Source organism: Wyeomyia smithii, chromosome 1 (assembly GCF_029784165.1).
Source record: "Wyeomyia smithii strain HCP4-BCI-WySm-NY-G18 chromosome 1, ASM2978416v1, whole genome shotgun sequence".
NCBI classification, from domain to species: Eukaryota; Metazoa; Arthropoda; class Insecta; order Diptera; family Culicidae; genus Wyeomyia; species Wyeomyia smithii.
In genome coordinates, this window is record NC_073694.1 from 44,159,497 (window position 1) to 44,179,626 (window position 20,130).

The following is a 20,130-nucleotide window of genomic DNA, read 5'->3' on the forward strand; positions in this document are numbered from 1 at the left end:
TAGAGTGCAGGAGAACATTTTGCACTGTGGAAACAACTGCTCTCACACTAAAAAGCAAATCAACGCTCATGCTAGAAGAGAACGACGGACGATTTTTATCTGGTGAGCTTCCTGAAAATACCGCGGTGAAATCTGAAGTCGCAGTGAAGTCGAGTTTACTCTGGTCGAATTCGTTTTCGCGGTGCAGCTACATGAGGACTACACTTTTGCCCGGTAGGCTTTTTTTTTCACTTTCCAGACTTCTCGCCAGTGGACTCTGTGGTGTACTTCTGCGTTTTCTCTGTAGCGTGGTTCACCCCTATTGTTTCTATCAGATGTGGGTTGAGCTGGAAGTGTGTTTGTCCCTTTGTAAGTTGGTTGAGAGTGTTGAGACACTTTGGAGTGGAGAAAGAAGCAGTGTGGTGAAAGCATTTGCTACTCGCAGGCACATACTGAAAGGGAAGTGCGCGGAGAATTTTTTTTCCGCGGTTTCCACATACTGAGGAGAATGACAAGCATGCCTGTCAGAGCAGTGAAAGCATAACTATGAGCAGTTCCATGTAAGGGACGAAACGGGTGGGACAAAGTGATCGATTTTCCAGAGCTTAGTTTTTTTTGGTTCAATTTTTGGCCCCAAACAAGCCCTCTTCGTTGGTCTCGAGGTACGATACTGGCCTAACAAGCCATTCGCCGTAGGTTCGAGTCTCGGCTCGGCAGAAACTTTTAGTGTCAGTAGGATCTTAGCGTTAGCCCCGCAACTGTCCCGTACACTTAACAGTTTGCTGCGAAGTCTGTGTATGTATAATAAACAGGAGGTCGAGTTCCGAATTGGAATGTAGCACCAAGGCTTTGCTTTTTTGGGGCCCCAAACAATCCAAAACTTTTTAGAGGTTGATTGGTTTTGTCTTCGCTTGGCGCATTGCATTTCAAATTTCGATGAAAATTTGTATGGGAAAACTTACTTGTTTGCAAATCCTATTCTCAAGAGCTTAGTAATGCTTTAATAATGCACTGTATTGCGCTGAAGTATAGTATTTAAGATGCTCAATAACTTCGCCGATGACACTGAAGAGCTAGTATGTCACTGATAAAAGTTATAGCTGTTTGTAGCTGAGTATGACGAATTAACTGCTGAAAACCATTTTTTCTGCCAACACTACCAGTGTACCGGCGTCAGTAGCATTCCGATCAGAAATAACCTGTCGTATCGAGTTTATACACTCAACTGAATCAAACAAACAAATGTAGATCAATATTCTAGGCGTATGCAAGATCTACAAAATGTTGCAGAGGCTACTTCTGGCAGAAAAAATGATTTCCTGCAATTAAAGCGACATACTCAACTTCAAACAGCTATAGCTTTTCTTGGGTTATCCCAGCTTTTTAGTATCTTCGACACCGATCAAGAACCAACTCTTATAACGGAAGAGGGTTTTATTCAATGAAGAACCCTAAGTTTTTCGTGCACTGGAGGAACATCCTAAATGGAATCAATGAAATTGGGTATTATCAGGCCTTCAGTATTGTATGGCTGGTAGCTGTTGTTCAGAGATCGGAACATGATATTCGACGTCATATTTTAATCAAAGATGGCAACTTTCGGTTTCTAGGAATCTGAACAAAACTGAGGAGAAAATTTAAAACCCCTCAACATTGGTATTTAAGGAACCAGGGTGACACTTAGTAACTGGACATCGCTGTCCAAAGCTATTTGTAAACGCAAGACGGCGACTTTGGGTTTCTGGAAAATTTGGTGAAATCAAGTAAAATGTTCATATTTATTAGTGTTCTCGGAACCAGGACCACGCCCACAAACTTGTCATCGGTGTTGGATGACAATTTAAGATTTTCATTGCCTCTATATACCCTATAATATGATTACTTTCGAAATTGGGATGACATCCAGAGACCAAATGTCGCATTCGATACCATTTTGGAATTTAATATGGCGACTTTCTTCTTCTAAAAAGCTCGATAAAAGTGAGAGACATATTTTTAGAACTGAGACTATACTTAGATACTGAAAATCAGTGTCCGATGACATTGGGAAATGTAAGAATACGGTATTTTCTTGAATAGTAACATCGATGAACTGGAATGATGTCACAGGTTATTTAGAAGAGATAAAAAGGAAGGCAGAGAGATAGAGAAAGAAGAAGAAAAAAATGGAATTCAGAGAGAATGAGGGGAATAACAAAAGAAGCAAAAAAGAGAGCAAGAAGTAAGGGATAGAGAGAGACCAGAGTGAAAACAAAAGAGTTAGAGAGATGGGTGATGAAAAAACACATTCTGATTTCCCATGTGTTCTGTCCCTTATCTGAGGACATTGTTCTTATGATATTAGACAACCGTAAGCTGGGGTGAGATTGTGCCAGTGGGCGGAAGATTGTGCCATACAAACCCATTGTTTATCAACCATCTCATGGCGATCACAAGATCAATCTTTCTTGAATAACGTTCCGGAAGAAATAAATAAAGTAAATCACCACCACCCTGGACTACTATCCCCAATAAAACAATACCCTGTATCATGACCGAAACTACAATACCCCACTTACAGTAGATCACGGTTGCTACTTCAAACAATCAGTGGACAACCCTGACAATGTGCCATTTTCGTATTATTTTCTTTTTTTTTTTTTTCAAAGGACGGTGCTAAACAAACAAATGATTCAAAGGAAAAACTCGACGCACCACGCTGCCGCACCGATGATACCGAAGTTGATGGCGGACAAGGATTTCGAGATGTGCGAAGGGAGAGTCTCCCATGTGTGGACACCAGACGGGGGACCGAATACAAAAAATACGCCCTGCTCACCCCTCGACGTAATAGCACATAAAAATATTAAAAATCATCATGCACACATTTTTTCGCCCTATTGTGGCTCATCCTTTGTACGGTACGGAATGGTAACCATGACTAGGCTAACGCGCATTTTTTCGAAAGCATATGTGCGATGTGCAGCATTCTGTAGGGTTTTTTCCTGCGAACATTTCGTTGCTGCCGACTGCTCTCGTGCCGATTCTTGTCACAGCGCAATATAGGTAACAGTTATGGCCCCATTGTGCTCTTAAACAGGGCACAAAACAAACAATCCACAATACTGAATGTTCGGCATTAAAATTCAAGGAATTAATTCCACTATCCCACTCACAATAGCGAGCATAATGGAGTCCATTTCCCCAAACCGCAACGGAACTGTGCGACGATTGTTGTTTGTTTGCAGCAACGTTGGAAGAGACACGTGTTCTATTGTTTTATATAGAGTAATCCGGTAGTAGATATTGAAAAAATATGGATGGAAAACTATTGTTGACAGGGCACAACTAGCGGAAAATTTGTCGACCACCAATGGAAACTTTGATTTTTATTTGATCTAAAAATTTTTCCTCCTAACCAAAAAAGCAGAATGTTTGAAGAATCGCTGTACTAACCAGATATGAACTTACTCACTTACTTATTATTAAACGATCGCTTAGCTGAATGTCTGATTTGTTCTTACTTCATGTCACACAGAGATGGAGCTGCAGAAAAAAACCAAATCAGCACATAGACTAAACAGCGTAGAGGATTCCTCCGTTAATGATGTAAGTATAAATCTAGCCGAGAATTGATTATTATTTCCCATTCCAACGCGGAAGAACCTGCTTGCAATAATAATGAATTTGTCTGTTTTCTATTCGGTCGCTCTATTTTCACTGCTGGAATGCCAAACAAACCTAAGCAGGAAATCAACTCTACGCCAAACATTGACCTACCAGAGGAGAATAATAAAATCTACAAAAACGGACGCCTGTACAAGGGACTGCAAGGTAGTGAGCACGACCTGATGAGCTCCTCCGGTGCGACCGGGTACATCGTCAGCGGAGGAGCGCACCGACTCTTTCACCCCCGTCAATCGGTGAGGTCCAGCGACGGTGGGGCGAAACTGTTAATTGTCCTACTGCTGCTGGTGCACTTACGCCAGCAACTCACCGGCCTGCTGCTGCTGTGGCTCGCCGGAACGGTTCGACATTTCCGGACTTCCTCGCCACTGCAGTACTCGATGTTGTGATTATTGCTAACGTTTAGTTCTGCTGATAGATGTGCGTTTAGGCGTCGCTAATCGAGGCCGCTAGCTGTTTAAATACCGTTGGACTGTACCAGCTGAGCTGTAAGTAGGCAAACCAAGATGATCTTCTGCAGTACTTATTGGTTTTTATTTTGCTTTCGAAGTAGAGACTTTGTGAATATATTAAATTGTTTGAATCACGCAACAATATTGTTTTGAAAATGTACTTTTTGCAGAGGTCTTCTAACATTTGATACCAGTTTTGTAGTGACAAGTCCTGCTGTATTTTTTCATTCAAGTGAAATTGCTTACCACCCAAGCAGCACACATTGTTGCAATAAAGTTAACGCAACAGTCAATTCAGCATTCAAAAATTGTGAAGAATTGCATCCGTTACATTTAATCAACTTGTAAGTAACTGAAAAAGCGCAAGAGGAGGAGCCTGTATGCAACTAACATTCTTATTAGAAATCACCAGCAGCATTGACAGCTGTTGCATTATTGTGAAGAGAGGAGCAGTAAAATTAAACTTCGTTCACACTCACTCTCATTGCTCTTCGGTGTTTGTGTCTCGAAGTAGCTGATATCTTATAATATTATAGAAAACTTGCACCTTTCAAATGAATTGAGATTTTTCTGCACTTATTCTTCGTAATTTCACCTGCGATCAAAATTTTATCGTGCAACAGATATTTTTACTTCGAATTTATTCACGCGCCTCTTGTGAAGTGTTATAAAATATACGCCAAATTGTGAAAAATGTTTTGGGGCAAGGGTAGTGTTTATTAAATGCCAACTTGTGAAAAATGTGTTGGGGCAAGGGCAGCTCGGAAACTCATGTTTAGTCTTAGTGTATTGTTATTAGGGCGAAATTCAACATCCGAAACCATATTTCGAGCAATAACCATGTATTATACAGTTACATTCAAGATGGCCATTTGCTGTGTGATAGTTTTATCAAAAATATGGCATAAAGCGATGTTACTAACCTTTGTAATTGCTCGGTTGCATTCCTTGAAATAAAATAACTGTGAAACAACCGTAGGTCACATCATGTGACATTATCGTTATTTAAAAAAATCTAGAAATATGCAGATGAAACCAGGTTGCAAAACACTACTGAGCAGTAACTAGTGATGAATAACGAGAGTGCAACATACAAATAACATAATGTTACTCAATTCTTCTAAATTTCATTAGTACAACTGGAAAAGTTTCTTGCAGCGTTAAAAAAGTTTTAAAACAACAAACATTGATTAGTATCATTTCAAAATATGTTGCAGGTGCTGCTTGGGCAGAGATCCATTTTTTCAATCAGGGAAGAAATAGTCGCTCGGGGTTATATCTGAAGAACACGAAGGATGGGGTAATCATTTGTAGCACAGAATAAGTGGCAACATTGTCTTGGTGGAAAGCATCCAATCGATCCAATAACGTACAATAATGTTGTTTTATGATTGCTTCCCACAATCAAGATGGCCGATGCTGTGCGAATTCCAAAAAACACTGTCCAGCATTTTACCAGCTCATTGTTGCGTTTTTGGGCGCTTCAGACTCTGCCGACAATCCTCCCCTCCTTAAAATCAGTTTTTTGTCTATAACTTTTTCTATGATTGTCAAAACAATAAATTTTATAAAGTCTTGAGAGAATCTTAGTTGAATGAATCAAATCTTAGAACATTTTGCATTGTTTTGACCATTACAGACAAAATTATAGACAAAAAAACTGATTTTTAGAAGAACTATTCCACAAAAACTCTATTTTGTCTTTTTCAACGTACAGATAGGACATCGCAGTATTCAGAAATTGTTTTTCTTTTAAAATTTTCCACAACTTTGCTGAAGGAAGCAATCTGGTATATTGAAAATTAGAAAAAATATTTATTTTGTCTAACTGTTAGGTGGATTGATTGAAAAACTAAAAACGCCAAAAGTACGGCCTTGTTCTATGAAACAATTTTGCTGAAGACATGAAGTACATAAAATCAATTTTTCACAGTCAAATCTAGGACGATCACGATTTTTCGAGTTTAGACCACTGTGCACTGTGGGATTTTCAAATAAATCTTTCCACCAATTGTTATTGTCTTAAAATATAACCCTTGTCATGTGTAGAAACTATTTTGGAAGTTATTTCATAAAATATTGGTTGAAAAACGTGCTTTACATTAAGTTTTTCGTCGTTTTTATATCACTTTTTTGTACTTTACGACCTTAAAAAGGGCATTACTCAAAAATGTACCGTACGATGATTTTGAAATTTTGATCAGACATTCTGAACATCTTAACGAATCGAATGGTGTACTCAGATTCTTTGGTGCATTTTTTTATAATAACGGTCTGTGGGAGCACCGTGCGATATGTATGAAATAATAATCAAAGTATCTATAAAATTTTAGGTAGGTACCTTGAAATTTTTTTCTGTTGCATCTATGATGCATTTAACGGAAGCCATCCTATCTCCTACGACTAGTTTTACGCATTATGGTTTCAATTTTTCAACTTTAGTCTCAAAATTTTGATTTCTCAGAAGAGTATATCTATGTTTCACACTTCCTTCATTCCACACCACCGAGTGTTGATGCTTGCGAGTTTTATTTGCTCCCGTAATCATGGACACACACTCCTGTTTACGGTCTCATTCGCGTGCACTCCCCTACTCGCGAACACGACCAGCCAAAAATAATTATTTCAAGACGCATCGGAATGGCGTGGCGCGATGCAACGGAGTGGCAAAAAACATATTTCTACAAGAGGTTTCGAGGTACGATGCTGGCCTAACAAGCCAGTCGTCGTATGTTCGAATCCCGGTTCAAGAGAGACTGTTTGGTGATAGTAGCATCGTAGCGTTAGCCCCACAATTGTCCTGTACACTAACAGTTGGTTGCAAATTCTGTGTCAAATGAACAGAAGTTCGAATTGCGATACGGAATGTAGCACCAAGGCTTTGCTTTGCTATTTTGATAATCCGATACCTTACACGTTGCAGCATTCTAGGTACTATAAAAAATACTATAAAAAATTTTCATCCCACACATTTAAAATTTAAGTAATTGACAAATCGCATGCGTGAGTCGGTTAAAGAAGCATTTTCTGGCACATTTTTTCAAGCCCTCCTAGTCAAGTACTTTTATTCGAGTACTCCACTCGCATGTCTCTACTCGCGTACGCGTCGTGAGTAGAAAGACAAAAGAGAATTTGCGAGCGGTTTCATGTTGGCTAATGCCCTGGCGAATGCGTAAATAACAAAGCGTTTCTCGAAAGTGTGTGTGCAAACGATTGGAGAAGTCAGAACAGTACAATGTCGTAGACAGTAATTTTGACCTTCCAAAAAATACTCCGTAGGACAAAATATTTTTTAAAAGTAAAGAACCCAAAAATATAATTATAAAATATACATTTGAAATAAAACACTTTTCAAAAATTCGTTTTTTTTTCTTCGAAAACTACACGCAATGTGCAAATTTCTTCATAAAGACAGTTGCACAAATAAGAACGGAAAAATGTCGAAAAATTAATTTTGAAAAAAATTTTTTAGTGTAAATTTCTTCGTAAGGACAAAATTATTATCTACAACTTTGCCGAAAATGTCACACCGATCAAATCTATCACTCTGGCTCTAAAAATATTTGTAATTAACAATACCAGTTTTACCTAAACCGTTATCACAAATAAGTCGTGATTCAAGAAAAAATAACTAATAGCACAAACAACATCTTTAGTTAATTATAGGAACATCTGTGCAAAGTTTCAAGCAAATCAAAACTGGTCAATAAAAATGGTCACCTTTTTTGTGCACCATACCGATAATTCTGGTTTTTTTGTTGTTTTATGTTTAGACAAAATAACCATCTGCTGCTTCACCTAAGGTATCGTATGAGTCAAACAAACCGTTCTGGCTCAAACAATATTTCATGATTTTTTTACTTCTGAAATTATTGGTTTCACAAAGAATTGACATGAGTGGTTTCAAAATGTTTTTTTTTTTTCAATGAAGAAACAATTTCAAATGTTATAGATCGATTATAGTTAGGTAAACTGTGTAAATGTAGTAAAAGCTAGTTAATGTTGCTTGCTTAAATATTTATAAGTTGTCATCAAAATGTCGCCTCAGATCCTCTAAGAAAGCAATTTGTTGAACATCATGGACATCCTTCATCTATATCATGGACAAAATAATGTTTGACGTTGATGGTTGCTTTGAACTGGGCTCCTTCGCATTATTGTGGAAAATATCAACAGGGTCTAACTTATAAAAAAGTTGGTCACTCAGTTATTTGTTCCTTGGTGCATATTGAAATTTCGAGCTCGTGCTGAGACATGGAGATGAAATCGAATTTACAATCGTCTATGTCAAGGCGCAACAACATTTTTTTTTTAAACCTCGTTACTTTATTTAAAATTTTTTTTTGTTCATCTATAATTTATTTGACACGGCACAAATACAATTTAATGTTTAACGGCGCCAATTATATCTGATAGCTTACTTTCTAAAGTATCTTAATAACTAAAAGCAAATTTTTTATCCTCGCTGCCGACTGCGAGCTGAAACTAAATGTAACTTAAAGCTATAATATTTTGCATTAAAAGCACTGGTTTACTGTATGATGGATTTCATTGCCATAGGTAAGCACATGTTCCGCTGCTGGGCCAAGATATAACGGACTGGCATATTGGGTTGTCTCCCTCGGGCCTTGAGAGTATCGTGCGGGTCTGATTGCTGTTTCCGGATCCGGGGTCTTAACGTGTTCTTGTCGTTAGGCTGGATGCAGGCGGAAGGGGGTAGGACTAAACTGGGGCGTGGATGGATTTCAGGAAAACGTATATAAGGGACATGTATCACGGCTTGCCAAGACATCACGAACAGGAACAGCCGACTGCCTACCTTCGGCCTGCAGGGAAGCTATTAATTTAGACCTGGCGTCACGGTGTACAGGGCATGACCAAACAACGTGCTCTATGTCGTGATAACCTTCACCACAGGCACAGATACCACCTTCCCCGAGCCCAACACGACGGAGATGCGCGTCAAATCTATAGTGATTGGACATAAGCCGGGACATCACGCAAATGAAATCCCGACCTACATCCAACCCCTTGAACCACGGGTTCGTCGACATCTTTGGGATTATGGAATGTAACCACCTTCCCAGTTCCCCTCTGGTCCAAGCATTTTGCCAACTGATGATCGTTTTCTGACGTACAAATGAGAAAAATTCATTAAAGGCAATTGGTCTTTCATAAATTCCACCGTTTGTTGCGCCCACCTTAGCCAAAGATTCCGCTTTCTCATTGCCCGGTATCGAGCAGTGAGAAGGGACCCACGCTAAGGTAATCTGATACGATTTTTCGGATAAAGCACTCAGATGTTCCCGTATTTTCCCCAGGAAATACGGAGAGTGCTTAACATCTTTCATCGATCGGAGAGCCTCAATGGAACTGAGTCTGTCCGTAAAGATGAAATAATGATCCGTGGGCATTTTTTCGATAATCCCTAGGGTGTACTGAATTGCAGCCAATTCTGCGACGTAAACAGAAGCAGGATTATCAAGCTTATGGGAGACAGTTAAATTGTTATTGAAAATACCGAAGCCAGTGGACCCATCAAGAAGTGATCATATTGTTATTTAAAATTTTGTTACATGTGAATCATCAAATAATATCTTAAATTTGATACATTTAGATTTTCTATTGGGGTATCGTTTATATACATTATATGCCGTATGTACAGTTTCATTATTTTTACTAAAACGCGATTTGTTGTTCCTTGTAACTCTGGATATTGGAGGATGGGAAAGTTCGAATCCTGTTTAAGGCTGAGATTTCCCTAGATGTTATGCTCCACAAGGGCTGTATATTAGGGCAATCTGAGAATCCATGTTTAAGTGTTGCCTCAATACCACAGAAGTCACAATTCGACGTTGCATTACGACCTTCTCTAAAGCGCAAAAAAAAACAATTTAGTTTTTCGTTGCAGATCAGGTAGTACATGGATTTTTCCTCTGATGACAACTCTTTCCGATTTAGGTTTTTCCAGACTCTACACCAGTTCCTGTTGATTAGGCCTTCAATCCTGTTTCCAGGTAGTCTTTTTAGGTAATGTATATAGATCCACTGTGCAGATGGTTCCTCTAATACCTCCAGTGGATTGTTGATAAGTTCTCTGATGATCTCCTTGTAATGCCCCATTTCTACTGGAATGTTTCGTAGAGTCCTTCGGTTCCTCGTTCGATGGGCGTACTCATTTTGGTAAGATAATATTTTCTCGTTTTTTGAAATCGGTTTACTAGAAGGGATCTGCTTTTGCGTATTGGACAGTGCAAACCCAGGCCCCCATCGATTTTTCGTTTTATTATTTGCTCGTATCGAGCACGGTGGCATACTCCATTCCATATGAACTGTGATATTTGTTGCTTAAAAATCGATCCTATTGCAGCTGATAGGGGAAGGATAGATGCTACATACCATAATTTTGAGCAAATATAGGTGTTCAGCAGCCATATTCGTTGCTTTGTGTTTAAGATTCTAGTACGGTTCAGCCACAGCAGTGAACATATACTACGTCTCAGTTTTTCCCAATTTTTCCGAATGGTTGCGTCGATTGTTGCACTAAATTTTATACCAAGTATTGTTACTTCATTCTGTATAATTAATTCAGGGGGTGTGGGGAAATTTTCCGTGAACTTCAGTCCCACGGTTTTTTGTAAACTAAGTCGGGCTCCAGATTCTTCTCCAAACTGTTTAAAACAGTTGAGTATTCTGATAGCTTTTTCAGGATGCTTGACAATAATCGTTATGTCGTCTGCATACGCTGTGACGGATTCTCCGCCGTCATTACATATTTCGGATAATCTATCTAATAGGGGTTGAAGGTAGATCACGAACAGGTACATGCTAAGTGGGTCTCCTTGGCGAACTGACCGTTTCACTTCAAAGTGTGGTGTGAGTTTCCCATTAATAAGGAGCTGAGATCTTGAATTCGTCATGATGGTAAGCAATAGTTGGATCAACCCATCGTTTATATTCATTCTGCGCATAGTGTTGATAAGGAACTCATAGTTCACCCGATCAAACGCATTGCTCAAATCTCAGGCAATAACTAACCCACTTTGGTTTGAGTGATGGGTATGTCCGATTTCGTCACGAATCAGACAAGTGGCTTCGAAGATGTTACGTTTTCCATTATTGCATTTTTGGTTCCTAGAGAGTATGCTTGGAATAATTTTGTTGAGTCTGTCTTTGAGTACTCTGCTCAAAATTTTGTAGTCAACATTTAGTAATGAGATTGGGCGATACGAGTTAATTGAGTTGTCTCCGTTCTTCTTGCGAACTAATACAATAACGCCTTCCAGTTGCTCTTGCTTTACGTGGCCATCCTTCATCTCATTAATTATTTCTATAAACTCTGTTTTGATGGTATTCCATGCTCGTAGAAAGAACTCTCGCGTCAAACCGTCTTTCCCTGGTGACTTGTTTGGGGCAGAAAGCCTGATAGCATCGTGGATCTCATCCTCAGATACGTGTGTCATGATGTCGTTGTTAGCTTCGGTGTTCTGCGGGTTTGAGTTGATCGGATGGAAAGTATCTCTAGACTCTACTCTCTCTTCTGAGAACAGCGTACGGTAGTGTTCGTATAGTGCAGTTTCTATATTGTGCGGATCATCTAGTATGTTCTCTTCGATGTGTAGAATCTCAATTCTGCTGCTAGCTTGCCGTCGTCTTTGGTCGTGGAGCTGGAACAGTGATTGTTCTTCATCCGGAAGATGTCGTGGAGATGTTTTTCTGAGCCCTTCGTTGAACTTTCTTTGCTTCGATAACATTGTTGCTTTGATCCGGTTGATTTCTGTGGTATTATCCCTTTCAAGGTTGATAGTGTATGCTCTCTGCAGACAAGAGTAGTAGAATCCCATGGTGTTTTTGTGGGTGTTATAGCACTGATTTTTCTTCCATTTGAAGAACGATGTCAGTTTGTTTTTGACAAAGCTAACCCACCACTCTGTCCACGTTTGGTAATTGTGTCTTGATCTTTTCCAGTATGCCCACTTACATCGCAGTTCCTCCAAGTTGGCTGGATTTAACAGGCAGTTGTTGAGTGTCCATGATGGTCGGGGAGCACTTTCCGCTACGAATGGTAGCACTACGCGCATAACGACAGCCTTATGGTCACTAAAGCAGTTTACTTGTATTTGGCAAAATCTCAATCGATTTATGGCTGGCTGATTGACAAAAATGGTATCTATTCGTGACATAGATTGCCCTCGTACAAAAGTGAAGTCAATTTGGTTATTATAATGTCTCCAACAATCAGTTAAATTTTCAGCTTGAACCAACCGCTTAAAGTTCGGACTGATGTTTCTTCCCCCCGTATTATCCCTAGGGTTGATAACAGCATTGAAGTCTCCAGCCAATATAAGAAACCTGGCGTGATTCAACATGAGTTGCGGAACAACCCTATTGTAGAAATCTTCCCTAGGTGCTCTATTATTTGTGCCAGATGGAGCATAAATATTCATAACAGACACTGTGTTTTCTATCGTAATGCATATTAGTCTTGAATCAATACTCTTTTGTACATTTGAAACTTTAATACCATTCCTCACTAAGACTGCTGTACCTCTTCTACGTTCATCAATATTTACAAAACAGTTGTACCCATATATAGAAAGATCACTCATTGCTACTTCTTGTAAACAAATTACATCTAAATCTAACATTCTGATAAATGCAGCCAAGGCTGATAGTTTTGTATTACTTTGTATTGCGTTAATGTTTATCGTTGCGATTGTGTATGACCTGTCAAGAGAAGGGTCCATTTATTTGTGAGCGTTCAATTTACTTGCCTCTCTGAACTTCGACGTCGCTTTGGATTTTGTCTGTGATCTACTGCTCCTGTTGGTTTGTTGCTGCGTCAGTGTCGAATGCTCCATACTCTCATCGTCGGATATCTCCGTAGGGTCGATCGTCATTTTCATCTCTGAGTTACCGTGAGCGCTGCCCCGTGCTTTACTGGAACTTTCTAATTCTCCGTCAGTTGATTCTGTGGCCGAGTCGAGAATGGTTTTCGCCGTTTTGCCTTTGTTTCCTAATCCGATTTCGTCTCCGGGACGTTTAGTGTTGAATTGTTGCATATTGTTAACTGGTGGTTTCGTGGTCGTGGTGGTTCCCCGCAGAACCTGCTCGGTTGATTGTGTTTGTTGTTTAGTGGTTACAGCACCCGCTGTGATATCTGCGTATGAGATGACAGATCGACTCTCAGCGGCCAGCTTTACCCTGTTTTCCGCGCGCCCGCGGCCTCGATGCATGATGTTGCTACAATGGCGGCAAGTCTGGATCTGATTATCATATGTGACGTAGGTGTTGTACCCTCGGATACTGATGTAGGATGGAATTGCTCGTCTAAGTTGCATACTAGCGATCCTCACGCCATTTGGAATATTAGGGAATCTGGTCGATTTGCACATTTCGTTCTTGATGTTTAGGACGTTGCCAAAACGTTCCATGTGCTGCCAAATCCATTCTTCTGCCATGTGAGGAGGTAAATGATGAAGCTTGACGTCAACACCGCCATCTTCGATATGAAGTCGGATTTTGTAAACCTTCTTATCGCATATCAGTTCCCGCTTACCGTCGAAGTTTTCGATGATTTCGATGACATTTTCTTGCGTGGGAAGTTCGATGTATACCTTTCCTTCAGTCAGATCCACTTGAATTGATAGCACTTCCTGCGGCTGCAGCTCGAGTTGGTCTGCGATAAAGTCGTAGATTTGTGGATATTTAACGTTTCGAACTTCACGGATGTCCATGAACACGGTATGTTTCCTTAACGAATCCATATTTGGACAGGGGAGCCTTAGGTTAAGCTTTTAAACCCCTTGGTACCAATATATAAACCGAATACGATAAATATTCTGTGAGCGCTATCTGATCACGTCTGTTCTGTATGACGTGCACTTGACAACTGTATATTATTGGTTTCACAAAGAATTGACATGAGTGGTTTCAAAATGTTTTTTTTTTTTTGCCCGTTCTTATAGATAGGGCACATGAGTCCTTCCAACCATACTTACCTCACCAATCAGACGAGAGCCGTGGTGGCTCGTGCTGTATCAAGAATTTGTCGCCATGTTGCTCGATTTTGGGCTGTGTTTCGCCAGTTCCCCAGGCGTCTCATCACCCGCAAGTCTCCTTCGATCTGATCGAGCCATCGTGCACGCTGCGCCCCTCTATTTCTGGTGCCGGTAGGGTTGCTGAAGAGAAGTGATTTTACAGGGTTGTCGTCCGGCATCCTTACGACGTGACCGGCCCACCGCAACCTATTGACTATTGCCAGGTGTGCAATGGGATTCTCTCCAACCAGCGCGTGCAGTTCATGGTTCATGCGCCGTCACCATTCTCCGTCGTCCGTCTGTACTTAACCGTAGATAGTCCGCAACACCTTCCGTTCGAAAACTCCAAGAGCGTTAAGGTCCTCCGCGAGAAGCGTTGTTGTCTCGATCCCGTAGATGACTACCGGTCTTATCAGGGTTTTGTACAGCGTCAACTTCGTGCGTCGTCGCACTCGATTCGATCGAAGTGTCTTTCCGAAGTGGAAAGTAGGCACGATTTCCTGCCTGGATGCGTCTCTGGATCTCTTTGCTGGTGTTATTGTCGGCGGTCACCAGTGACCCCAAATACACGAACTCATCGACCACCTCAAGCTCATCATCGTCTACAGAGACTTGAGTTGGGAGGCTGATGTTGTTCTCCTTGGAGCCTCTCGCTCGCATGTGTTTTGTTTTCGACGCATTCATCCGCAGTCCGATCCGTCCAGCTTCGGCTTTCAGTCAGGCGTAAGTTTCCTCCGCCATCGCAAAGTTACGTGATATGATGTCGAAGTCATCCGCGAAGCCCAGAAGCTGAACAGACCTTGTGAAAATTGTGCCCCTCGTGTCGATGCCCGCCCTCCGGATCACACCCTCAAGAGCGATGTTAAACAGCAAACAGGAAAGTCCATCACCTTGTCTCAACCCTCTGCGCGATTCAAAGGGACTCGAGAGTATCCCCGAAACACGCACGTAGCACATCACTTGCGCCATGGTGGCTCTGATCAATCGAGTCAGTTTATCCGGAAATCCGTTGTCGTGCATGCTCTGCCATAGCTGTTCGACTGTATCATAGGCCACCGTGAAGTCAATGAAGATGTGATGTGTGGGCACGTTGTACTCCCGACATTTCTGTAAGATCTGTCGGATTGAGAAGATCTGGTCCGTGGTGGCACGGGCTCCCATGAAACCCGCTTGGTACTGACCCACGAACCTCCTGGTTGAAGGTGATAGACGACGGAACAGGATCTGTGAGAGTATTTTGTAGGCGGCATTGATAAGCGAGATACCGCGGTAGATGCGGCACTCTAGCTTGTCGCCCTTCTTGTAGAAGGGACAGACGACTCCCACCATCCACTCGTCAGGCAGTTTTTCCTCCTCCCAAATCCTGGAAATGACCCAGTGCAGCGCTCTAGCCAGCACGTCTCTTCCATGTTTCACAATCATCACGAAGAACTTCATGAACGTCGGGGCTGATATTCGGTCATCCGCTGCTTGTGCTCCTAGGTCAGTTCCTGCTCCGCTTTTGTTTACTGTTTCGCCATTCAGGTGTACAACGAAGTACTCCTTCTCATCTGCGTCGTTGCACATGTCGGCTTGCGGCATATAGCCTCTGCGGGACTGGTTTACCTTCTCATAGAATTTCCGCGTTTCACTGGCACGGTAGAACAGCTCCAGCTCCTCATGTCGTGAACATCCTCTTGCTGGCGCTTCTTTCGTCTGAGAATCGTGGTCATGTCGTTCCGTGCCCGTTTGTAATTGGCCTTGTTCTCTTTCGTTGACCTGCCCAGGTATATCGCCCAGGTCCTGTCTTCTCATTCACAAGTGCCTCGCACTCCCCGTCATACCAGTCGTTTCTGCAACTCGGTGCTTCCACTCCTAGTGTCGCCGTTGCGGGCTCCCCAATAGCTGTGCGAATGCTGCACCAGCCGTCTTCAAGAGGCAATGCGCCCAGCTCCTACCGATCTGCGCGTTCATGTCCCCGATGACGATCTTGGTGTCTCTACGCGAGCAGCTATCGTAGAGTTTCTCCAGCTGTGCGTAGAACTCTTCTTTCTCTACATCGTGTCTTCCTTCGTGAGGGCAGTGCACATTGAGGATAGTGTAGTTGTAGAACCGGCCTTTTATTCTAAACAAACACAACCTGTCGTTGATCGCCTGCCACTTGATCACACGACTCTGCATCCTGCCCATCACTATAAAGCCGGTACCCAGCTCATTGGTTGTGCAGCCGCTCTGGTAGTACTGTGCCCTGCGTCCACAAATCCTCCGTACCTTCTCTCCTTTCCAGCAAAGCTCCTGGAGTGCAACGATGTCGAAGTGGCGGGGTTCTAGCTGATCCAGCAGAATCCGGTCGCCACCCGGGGCGTTCAGCGATCTACAGTTCCATGTATTGAGCTTCCAATCTTCGTCCTTATTTCGTTGCCAATTGTTCCGGTCCGTATTCAATTTTTGATTGTTCGTAGTATTTTAATGTTTCAGCATGCTGCCTTACTAGGGCTGCGGATGCCTAGTCTCGCGACGGGGCTGCCGTCTTGAGTGTAGCTGGCGAGACGCCGCATTTCATAATTCAGCCGTCCGCTCCGGATCAGACACTATTGAGCCGCCCCTAATATGGGGAACAGGCGCTCGGACAAGCTGCCCTTCTAGGAGAGCAGCTCTCCCTTTCCTGTCAGCATACAACCAAGTTCCCACCGGTTCACCGCTCTTCCCTTGGTTGCTCGTATCCCAGTCGGTACCACGTGGAAGTAGGAATAGGAGTTGCTGGGCATTAATTATGCTTTGGACCACACTGGAGTCTATTACATGCCAACTACTGCTGTACTGCTGGTACGCAATGCCCAGCTGTTTACCAACCGTCCTTCCAACCAGCCAGTACCTAATTTCTCCTCAAGTCCTATCTTCAGAATAGTCTGGTGAAATGCACTATAAAGCCGCTCGCACCAGACTTTGAAAAGTTCAGCCGGTAACCCGTCCTTCCTAGTGACCTCGTGATTCTTCCGCTCTCTGTAAGCTTTTATCACCTCGTCCTAAGTCAGGGAATCAACAGCTTGTGAATCTTTCCCAGTTTTTCTCCAGTTCCCCTCGACGATTTTTTTATTTTTCTCATCCCTCAACACTACTTCGAAGTGTTGTTTCCAATGCTTGATTACCTGCGACTTATCGGTAATCTGATTCTCCTCATGTCGTTACATATGGTAACCTTGAAAAGCTTTTTGTTGAACCACTGCTAAACGCTTGAACGTTTGAATTAAAAAATGGACTTTTTTCGGATGGTGATAAAAAACCACGACAGAAAATTGAGTTTGATAAATTGCCTGTGAAGGAGCGGGGGCCTAGTGTGGTTGGTAACGTCTCCGCCAACCACGCTCGACGCCTGGGTTCGAATCCCACCGCCGACATAAGTGTCGATGGTTGTGAGGTGGCGTGATCCACTCACAACCAACCCAACTGGTCTAGATTCAATCCTAGCCGACACCGGGAGATTTTCTGAGGCGAAAAATCTCTGGGATCACGCCTTCCATCGCATGAGGAAGTAAAGCCGTTGGCGCCGGTCTGTTAATAAACGGGTCGTGAGTTAGGGTCCTGGGTGTGGAGTCGCCTCCCTGGGCGTCGGTGATTGGCCACAACAGTGGCGGAACTAGACCGACGGAAAATAAGCGAGAATAAAAAAAAAAAATTGCCTGTGGAAGGTATCATATTAGCTTACTTGCCAAAAAATTCTACGCCGTTGCGAGCGACCTTCCGGCAGTTAACCGGAACATTCACCATGGCGGATGAGAACATGCGTGTAGGTATGTTTTTGAGTTCTTTCTTCGTTTTATTTATCAATCCATTCTCAGTTTTCGCGACAAAATTGTTGGAATTGTTGTATGCCCAGAAATTTTCGATGAGACGCAGCTGGGGAATTTGGGTACCACACAGATATTCAGCTCCAAATCGCCAAATCCGCGCCTTTGCCCTTATGGTATTTTTTGATGAACGACTATAAATTTCCCGTTCACAACCAGTACGGAACGAAAGAATAACGGCTTTGACATCTCTTTCTCGCTGATTATCAGCCACACCAGCACCTTCTTGGGGAACTTGGTGTGTGAAATGAACTTCACTTCGGAGCTCGCTCCCTTCGTGGGGCTGGTAAAATACGAAGCGCCCAGCCAGTCGTTGCCATCCAGGTTTTCCGGGAAAATCGACTTGGTCATCTTATTCAGCCGCTGCCGCTGCCTCAATGCCTGCAGCTCCGGCAGGACAATTGACAAGACTGCCGCTTCCTGACATGTATGTCAATGTTCGCCACGTACTTTTTCACAATTTGGCTGGTTGCAGCCAGTGCTTTTCAAAGGATCGCAAGTTGACTGTTAAAACACGAATGCGAACGCCTTCCGCAGTCAACTTGACTGCTCGATATAGTCGAGCGATCGCCCAGAGAAAAAACAGTCAAAGTAAAGTTGATCGTTTTTTTAGTTTCTAGGTGGCGGTCATTCGCTATGGCAGCGCTCGTTAATTACGTTCACTCTCCGATTATGTGTACGTGCAAGACACGAAGTGAATGAGGGCGGTTGGTATCATTCTTACTGTTTCGTTTTGCGTTTGTTTTCGTATTTGTTTTTGTATGTCGGATTGGATTTGAATAGAACTTTGAAATTTGTGTAACATATGACTAATGCATAAATCGGTACTTAGGGTAGAGCGGGAAAAGTTGGTCATTTTTGGTAAAAATGTTCCATTACTTTATACCGGTAATACAGTCATACCTCGAAATAAGGCAACTTTATTTTCATTACCGCTACGTTATATCGAGTTACGTTATATCGAAGCAAATTTTTTTTTTTAATTCATGCAAGAATGTAAATGATTACTCAAAGATGCGCGAAAACCTATTTTCCATCACCTATCAGTAATTTTAAACCATTCTTAAGCCCATTTAGGACAATTTTTCAACAAGCAAAAAAATTGAAAAATTGATTTAATTGATGCAAGACTGTTGAAATGCAAAAATGCGCGGAAACCTATTTCCCATCACCTACCAGTAATTTGAAACCTTTCTTATGCTTTTCTTTAGAGAAAGATTCAACAAACAAAAAAAAATAGTTGATGCAAGACTGTGAATTGTTACTGAAGGATGCGTGGAAACCTAATCCCATCACCCATTAGTATTTCAAAACCTTTCTTATGCCCATTTGGGACTTTCGCATTGGTTTCATTGGTTTCAAAACTTACGACATATTTTCGAAGCAATTCATACCCCAAAATCAGTTGCTATATCATGTATATTCAATATCAATACATCTTAAAAAGTTACGTTATATCGAGGTAAAAGTTACGTTATACCGAGTTACGTTGAATCGAGGTTGCCTTCTACTGAGGTATGGCTGTATTATGCGAAAATATGAACTACATTAAACAGCTCGCAATTTTGCGGATACACTAAAGTTTTTTTTTTACGAGGAGACACGTAGCGCGGAAAAAATCCGCGTGAAAAACGCGTAAGTTCCAAAATCCGGGTAAAAAATGGCGTTAATTGGCGTTAATCTGCGTAAAACTTCACGTGAATTCCGAAGTCTGAGTAAATAAACTGGTGATTTCCAAAATTCGCGTAAAAAAACGAGAAATTTCTGAAAGCCGCGTAAATTCCGAAATCCGAGTAAAAAACCGCGTGGATTAATACCGAAGTTCGGGTAAAAAACCGTGAAAACTCTGAAATCGTAAATTGGGTTAAAAACGCGTAAATTCTTAAATTTGCATAAAAAACAGCGTAAGTTCTGAAATCTGCGTAAATTCCGTAATACGCGTTAAAAGGCTTCAGTGTATTTTATCTTTTTTTGAGCGGTTGACAGATTGGACAATTAACTCCTCAGGTAGGGTAGAAGTTGATCAGCGAGTGGGGTAAAGTGACAACTTTTATTTCGAAAGGACAAAATTCAGTTTTCCTCCACCAATGCATTAACGGCAGTCTGTAGCATTTAGGCGGAAGTCAAATCGTTTTCAGTTTTTCGCTTAGACGTTCGCAAAAGCTA

At 41.8% G+C, this 20,130-nt stretch overlaps 1 protein-coding gene across 7 annotated transcripts in view; it reads left to right on the forward strand.

Annotated features, from left to right (window-relative positions):
* The window catches only part of LOC129718898 (lachesin), a 140,651-nt gene that overhangs the window by 112,455 nt on the left and 8,066 nt on the right, over nt 1-20,130 (forward strand). For 4 of the 7 annotated variants that reach the window (XM_055670109.1, XM_055670114.1, XM_055670111.1 and 1 more), the window contains exons 10-11: nt 3,497-3,567; nt 3,705-4,128. The exons of 1 other annotated variant lie outside the window; for it this stretch is intronic. In XM_055670109.1, the coding sequence (XP_055526084.1) occupies nt 3,497-3,567; nt 3,705-4,034 (401 nt within the window). In that variant the 3' untranslated portion in view covers nt 4,035-4,128. Of the gene's footprint in view, nt 1-3,496; nt 3,568-3,704; nt 4,129-20,130 lie in introns of those variants that run through there. 2 more of the 7 variants (XM_055670110.1, XM_055670113.1) reach the window with 1 other exon arrangement.